This window comes from Orycteropus afer, unplaced genomic scaffold (genome assembly GCF_000298275.1).
Source record: "Orycteropus afer afer isolate SDZICR_OR568_19922 unplaced genomic scaffold, OryAfe1.0 scaffold00336, whole genome shotgun sequence".
NCBI classification, from domain to species: Eukaryota; Metazoa; Chordata; class Mammalia; order Tubulidentata; family Orycteropodidae; genus Orycteropus; species Orycteropus afer.
Window position 1 is genome coordinate 681371 of NW_006921923.1, and position 8008 is coordinate 689378.

General features: G+C 47.1%; 1 protein-coding gene across 1 annotated transcript in view; it reads right to left on the reverse strand.

The window, feature by feature from the left end:
• The window catches only part of RIPPLY1 (ripply transcriptional repressor 1), an 8462-nt gene extending 716 nt beyond the window's left edge, over window positions 1–7746 (reverse strand). The window contains exons 1-4 of the mRNA XM_007952428.1: window positions 7604–7746; window positions 6648–6723; window positions 5986–6050; window positions 5253–5460 (exon numbers count right to left, since the gene is read on the reverse strand). Coding sequence (XP_007950619.1) covers window positions 5253–5460; window positions 5986–6050; window positions 6648–6723; window positions 7604–7746 — 492 coding nt within the window. The remainder of the gene's footprint in view (window positions 1–5252; window positions 5461–5985; window positions 6051–6647; window positions 6724–7603) is intronic.
• Window positions 7747–8008: the final 262 nt, after the last annotated feature.

Genomic DNA, 8008 nt, shown 5'->3' on the forward strand with positions numbered 1-8008 from the left:
TCATCATGGGGAATAACTACCACCAGCTGCCCAGCCACTCAAGCAGGCCCAGCCAAGTTGGCACACAAACATAACTACCACAGCAGTCAAATGCCTTAAGCACTACGCCACCAGAGCACCTCAGTTTTCTCATCTACAAAATAAACATAATAATCCTCCCGCTGTTATTGAGTGGATTCTGACTCACAGCAACCGTGTAGGATAGAGTAGAAATGCCTCCTTAAGTTTCCAAGACTGTAAATCTTTACAGAATCAGGCTGCCTCATCTTTTTCACACAGAGCAGCTGGTGGGTTTGAACCACTCACCTTTTGGTTAGCAGCCAAATGCCTTAACCACTATACCACCAGAGCTCCTTGAGGATAATAATAGGATTAAATGAGCTAATTTGTGTAAAGTTCTGGGCACTTAGGAGGTCCATATATTGTAAATTGTGTGATTTGGGGCAAGATTTTTAACGACTGTAAGCCTGTTTCCTAAGTGTGTACCTATCCCTCAGGGTTCCATTAAAGCTCATGAATGGTTCCTAGCCACGCACAGATCATAGGAAGAACTGGATAATTATCAGCTGGTATAGAAGGTTGGGCATTCCTACTTCCGTAGTGATACTGCCTTGGAAACCCAAGGAGGGGTCGCTATGAGTCGGGGCCAACTCGATGGCAAATAACAACAACAACAACAACAACAGCTATTATCCTCCTAGCCACTCAGTCACCCACTCTCCTCTGGACAGAGAAAGCCCCCTCTCCTCCCACCCCACTGGGTGTTTCCACTCCTCATCCATCTCCCCCCTCCCTTCAACTATGCCTTTGTCTGTGCAGTTGTCTAAGGGGCAGACATTTTATCTTCTCTCTTTCTTAGTCCCTTGTTGTAAAATGGCGGCCTCTATTCACTGTTTTAACCTGTCAGTGGCTTCATGTTGGTTCAGCTGGCAGGGCTTGTAGCAACTACAATGCAAGCACACAAATCCAGGTGCAAAAACCCAGCAACAACACCCCTCACTCTTTGCCAGGCACTTGTCACTTCTTGTTCATTTTACATGTTTTATCTCATACAGTACTGAAATCCCAACAAGTCTATCCTCATTATCCCCATTTATGGATGAGAAAACAGAGTTAGCAAGGCTTGGAGGGAGAATAGGCAACTATTTCAATGAGCATGTTGAGGGAGAGGGGGCTGTGTGTGTGAAAGAGAGAAAGAGAGAGATACAACACGATATTACAGAGGAGGCAGTGAGAAGGCTGAGGGAGCAGAGAGCTGGCTTTAACACTGTAGGGGAGTGGGCCTATAAGTGGAGCCAGGATGTGGCAGATATGGGATTTGAACCCGGTACATCAACCTCCAAATCCCGTGCCATTAATCATTATAAGATGAATGCCTGGCACATAGTAGGGTTTATCCTGCTGCCTTACTCTGGACAGTTTTCTCCTATTTCTACCTGTGTCCCTCCTTTAAGGCTCAGCTCAAAAGCAGCCTCACCCTCAACAGATGTGTTCACTCCCTGTTGCTATAGGGTGAGGGATATGGGGGACATCAGTGCTGGCGTTGAGAAGGTTTGGACCCTAAGATGAGTCAGCTGGGGTGGAGCTAGAAGAAGGACTTTGAGTTTTGCAGAATTTTGTCCTGAGTTTATACACAGGAGTTGAAGTTGCTACAAGGGCTGGATAAACCCATAACAAAATAACTCATAATGGGCTCTGATTAGTTGGAACAGTGAATTCCAATCACTTAGCAACAGTGTTTGGGGATGAGGACTGGAAGCCATTTCCAGGCAGGAGACTGGGAGGGAAAGAGAGACAAAATGCCCACTCAACAACGGTAGGTGTGCAGTAAGGGGCTGAGTGGGAGGCAGGAAGTGAGAAGAGTTCATTGTGAGTTAAGAGTTTTAGGGTCTTTAAACCTCTGGAGGTTTAGGATTTGAAATTCTATACCATATAATGCCCTAAAAACAAAGATACTGGATTCTAAAAATCTTAAACCCCTATGGCCTATGGTATAAGGATTTAAGCAATTTTTGACCTATGAAATGCTGGGAGCTTGGGACCCCAACCCAAGAATTTTAAATAGAGCACTGATATGTTAAAATACTAAGCTCTCTTTAACTTCTAATACATCTTCGTTTAACCCTTGGGAGAGTGGTTTTCAAATAGTCTCTCCCTCAACCTAGGGATCTCTGAAGCTGCCTCACAGAAGGGGGTGGAGAAAGTTAGTTTACAAGAGAGAGAACACCAGGGTAGGAATTCTGAAATCCCCACTGTGGCTTCCACTAGAGAAACTCCATTTTTATTTGATTTATATGTGGAGCTTCTACATGCAACTTAATTGAAAAGAAGAGTATTCCTGCTCAAGCACAAAAATATAAGTTTTAACACTGCTGTCCTAGGAACACCGGACATGAAACTTATGAATGTAGAGTTGCCCAGGAAGCCACATTCAGCCTCTTTTTTCTTTGCTTGTTTTGTTTTGAATGGGGGCAAACAGTGGCAGAGATGCTTTGATTGGTAACCATCAAAGATGCTGGAGAAATCATATGGAGACAGCTGAGCAAATCAGTCATTAGTTGATTGTGGCCTATAAGCTCATTTCTGCTATAAAATCAATAATGGCAGCTACTGCTACTACTCTGAGTGTTGTTGTTAGGTGCCATCGAGTTGGCTCTGACTCAGCGACCACATGTACAACAGAACCAAACACTGCCCGGTCATGTGCCATCCACCACCATAACTACTACCCTTTAGTGACTTTACTATGTGCCGGGGGCTGTGCTAAGTACTCTCTCTATATTATTTCATTGACTCCTCACAACCCTGAGAGGAGACGTTATTACTCCCATTTTACAGATGAGAAAACTAGGGTTCAGATAAGATAAGTAATTTTCCCAAGGTCATAAAGCTAGCAAATGATACATCCCGTTTTACTTGCAAGCAGAAACACAGACTGAAATGAAGGAATGCAATGGTTACCGGTCAAATGCCTGGCAACCTCTGCTAGGGAACAATCTTAAATTTTGACCAATAGATGGCGCCAGTGAGTTTGGCAGCCCCCCTCAAAGTTGTGTCCAATTCAGAGAAGTCTTAGCTAGGGCTCAGAACTGAAGCAGCCTGTCTCAGCTTGAGGAAAAAGGGGACGAAAGATGGCCATCATTTTGCTCCTGAATGACATGACATTGGCCTGCCCTGTTTGTAGATGAGCAAAAGATACAAGAAAGCCAGCAAGTCGGGGGAGGGGGATAGAGGTGGTTCTGCCAAGAACTGCTTTAAGAAGACTTGGGAATCTTTTCCTTTCAGTATTAACTAAGCACCTCTTCTGTGCCAGGCAGTGTGCTGTGTGATGAAGACTCAGAGGCCTATCAAACACAGTCCCCATCTTACTGCTCAAGAAGGGAGGTAGATGGAAGATAGGGAAGCACTGGATGTATGAGGGCCCCTAACCTGCACTTCAGGAGCCCCGTTGGTACAATGGTTATGTGCTCAGCTGCTAACTGAAGGGTTGAGGGTTTGAACCCACCAGCAGCTCCTTCAAAGAACCTGACAATCTTCTCTCAGACTGCAGCCTAGAAAACTCTGTGGGGGCACTCCTACTCTCTTATATGGGGTCACTAGGAGTCGGACTTGACGTGATGGCACACAACAATAACAACAAACCTGCACTTGGGAGTCAAGGGAGGCTTCTCATTGGAGAAGTATCTGAACTAGTCCAATAGGATGAAAAAGAGTTTAGCAGGCATGCAGAAGTGGGAAGGCATTCCAGACAGAGGTGACAGTGTATTCAGAGACACACAGGTATAAGACAGCATGACACATTCAAGGACACACAGCATAGATTTCAAGTGTTGATAGATGAGTCTGAAGAGACAGGTAAGAACCTGGATGACTGGAATGCCTAGAATATCAATTTAAAGACTTGACTTTGTGAAGATATAGCACTGTGTTTGTGTGTATACATGTATATTTTTCTGGGGAAAGGAGTCACAGATTCTCAAGAGGATCTGTGATATCCCCCACCAAAAAAAAAAAAAAAAAAGTTAAGTGCAATTATTCGTAAGGTAACAGACAGCTATGGTCGGGCACTAAGCAGGGGCAGCACATTGTATGATCTGGTGGCCAGTATGATGAATTACCAAGGGACATACTGGAGGCCAGAAAATTAGTTGAAGAGTAAATGGTACAGGGGTAGGTATGAGGGCCCGGGCTGGGGTAGGTGCAGTGGGCATTGAGGAGGTAAAATTGATAGGACTTAGTGAGTTTGGTTTTTTGGGAGCAGTTCCCCAGCCTCTCTCCCCACATGCACACACTCATCTCCAAGGCTCAACCGAGGCTGAACCTCTTATCAACCCCTTAAGCTCCCTATGGCAACTTCCAGCTTTCAAGCTGTCCTTTGGGGGCCTTTTTGGCCCCTTTCCATGCTATCCTTGAAGTTTAATCAAGCCTGATTTCACAAATAGACAGAGAGGATCTATGCCACAGGCTGGCTCCCCAGCCCTGTATCTCCATGGAGAAAACTGTCGACTGACCTCAACGTAGAACAATGGGTTGGCCTTGAGCTGGTCTCTGACCCTCTGCCTACGGCTTCACAACATGGGCAGAGTTCAGTTAAGAAATCAGCACAGTTCCAGGAAAAAGGCAAAGCATCATCCAGTTTATTTTTCTCCTGATTCATGTCATGCCAACACACAGGACCCAGTAGATAGCAGGAAAAATGGGTGGTCTCCGGAGCAGGCTGATTCTCTAGATGTCCCCTTCCCTTCTTGTAAACCTCATCAGAAGGGCACTACAACTTGCAAGGATCTGTTGGTGCCCCTGGAGTCACAGCCAGACATCTGGCTTTCCATGGGGAAACGAGATTATGCACTACCCAGAAAGCTGGGGAGTCAAAGGGCCCTAAAGGGTGATTGCATCCCTCTTCATGAGATCACCCTATCCTGATCTGCTTCCTAGGGGCTTTGGAAAACAGGTTTCCTTCCCTCAAAGTTCCTGGGACCCTTCCACTGTCAACACAACAATAACCCAGGAATGAGATACCAGAGGCCTGGATTCAGGACAGTTGGGTATAGCCAGGGTGAGCTGGCAGCTCAAGAACCCAATGTTCAGACCAGGGAGCTATGCCTGGACACTCCCAGCTAATTGATGCCCATGGAGCCTTGCCAGAGGTACTGAACCCCAGTCAGACTCTGACTGACTGAAGTTCAGTTTAAACAGGTAAGAGGTGGGGAAGGGGTATGAACTGTTGACCTGCATGGTACTGACCCTAATACCCTCACACACTCTTCTGGATCGTTTGCATCTGCCTCCTCTTTCTCCTCCTCTTCTTTGTCCTCTTCTTCCTCCTCTTCCTCCTCCTCCATATCGTCACTGTCTGAGTCTTCATATAAGTTGATGGTGGCCTGGACAGGGAAGTTCTGCAGTAAAATCTCCCCATCACTGTACAGGTAGTCAAAGGAGCGGGATTTAGGCCAGAAGAGCCTGTGGACAGAGAAAAATGGCCCCTGACTTAAATAGGTCTCATCTGTGCAAAGGGGCCAGTAGGGCCAAGAAGGATGTCAGCCCCTGAGCCCTTCTCTTAGCTGCAGGAATGGGGTCAGAGGAGTAAGACAGAGAGAGCTTTCTAACAGCCTTCTAAATTGTTAGATCATGGCTGCAGGCAGGAAAGCAGCCTCTGGCGGGAGGCCTTGGCCCCAGCATCTATCAATTCTGGCACCCAGGAGGCCTCCAGTCAAGAATTCCCTAGTGCTGTGTCCCCACCTCCTTTTTCTACTAAGATTTCCTTCACTGACCTGTCCATAAGGGCTGTTTTAGAGGTCATTGACAATACCTTCAGGGAAGGCAAACTTGGCCAAGTCTCTAAAACCCCTCTGGGCTTCAGTTTCCTTGGCTATAAAACAATGGCTCACAGCAGGGCCTCCCTCCTCCTGTTTCACAGGACTATTTTGAGGATTAAAACAACTAATGGATCTATGTCAAGGTCTGAGCCTGGTGCCAGAAGCTTACCTGACAGGGTGATGGAATTTGGAGTCAGCCTTGGTGACCTCGGCAGCTGTTGCCCCACCGGCAGCCTGTCCAAAGCACATTTAGCATGTTGGCTCAAAGTACATGGTCAGATAACTACGCCCACCATATCATAGATCAAAAACCTGCAGGTAAGATGATCTAAAAGAGACCTTAGATATCACTGGGGTGCAGCTCTTCCCCACCCCAACAAGGGGTCTCTCTTGGTTCTGGTTGAAAAAAACAAGTGAACAGAGTCCTGGAGGTTGTTTTCTTCCTTTCCCCCATTTTCAACATCTTTCTGGAGGCTGTCGAGGGCACACAGTTCTGCTGAAGCAGCAAAGACTCAGAAGGAGTACTGGAGCTAGGAACTAGGAGACTAGGGTTCTAGCACCAGATCCACCACAGACTCTCTGGGGGACTTGCCCAAATCCCATTCCTACTGAGTCTCAGTCCCTTGATCTTTTACATTGCCATAGAAATCTTGAGTCCACCCTCCTCCAAGAACTGTTGTGGAAATCAAATGTGGGAAAGGCTGTGAAGACACTTTCCCACATCTGCAGCCCTGGACTGAGGTCAAGACTTCTCTGGGAAAGGACCTGGTCACTGTGAATGCACACGCCTGTGTGTGTACCTGAACACGTATGACAGGGGCTCAAACTCACCAACTCTGACAGTTTCCTCATCTGCCTTGGGAGGTCATTTGCAGGGGACAGCCAAGGCCTCCAAAGACAAGCTCCTCTAGGATAAAGAGGAAAGACAAATCAGTGGAAGAGATTGGAAGCTGGACTTCCTGAGATAACAAAAGAGGCCTTTCCTCATGTTTCTGAGCTTGGGTGGGACGAACACCCCTTCTCTTTGCCTCAACAATTGTATCACTGTTCGTATCACTCTGTTTTGTAATTGTCTGTTTACTTGTCTTTGAGCTTCTTAAGGGCAGGGAGTTATGTTTGATCATATCTGAATTTCCAACACCTAGTACATTGCCTGGTACATTGTAGTTGTTCAGGAAATGTTTAAATGAATCAATGGGGGTTGGACAGATACATACCTTGCCTTCTACCTCCTCCTCCTCCAGGAAGCAGAGCTCAGAGCCCTACCATCTTCCTGGGCTGGGGAGAGAAGCCAGAAATATTCCTGGTCCCATTGCTTCCCCACTAGACTTCCAGAGGTCCAAAAATGCAAATGGAATTCTGCTGGTGTGGCCAGGAAAGAGACAGTGACCCAGTCAAAGCCTCTTTGGACTTTGGCCCTATTTCTAACTCCCCCGTGCTCCACCCCCTCCGCATTAAACCCTATCTAGGTAACATTAAACCCAGGTTTCACAGCTATGCCCCCTGTGCCCCTCAGAGGATAACTAACCAAGAGGGCCTGGCTACTTGGCCTTCAGTTTAGACACTGCTCTCCAAGTCCCTCCTGCCACCCAGAGGGACTAGTGTGGTGAAAGCCAAATGAGATATTCCAGCCAGACATGTGGAAGGGGCTACTCTCAGTGGGCTGTGAGGCCTTGGCTTTTCCCCTTGGGAGAGAAAAAGGGTACCCTAGACACCTCATTTTCCTTCCTCTTCAAGGAATTATACTAAGTCTGAGTTCAGGTTGCTGAAGGCCAAGTTCCACTTACCTTTCACTCCTGTGTACTTCTTGTCCAGAGAAAAGGGGCAACTGGCTTAACAGGCCAGGGAATGCCACGGGGTCTTGCGCTGAGGCCTGAGCTAGGGCCAGGGCTGAGGCAGGTGCAGCAATAGCAGGATGAGCAGGGTCCATCCTTAGAGTGCTAAGGCCAGAATCTTCTGCAATCTTTTGGCCTTTCCTGGGAGACCCTTTTATAAGCCTTGACTGGACTCATAAATTATTCAGGGAAGGGAGGGGGCTGAGGGGGGAATGAAGATTTAGGGAAGGAGCTCGGGGAGGGGTGGCTGGGTTCCTGGGTGTGAAATCTCTCCCAGTTGAATAAACAGGCCATCAGTAGGGGGTGAGGGGCTTTCTTTACCTCCATGTCAGAAAGGAAAACACAGAAGGGACAAAT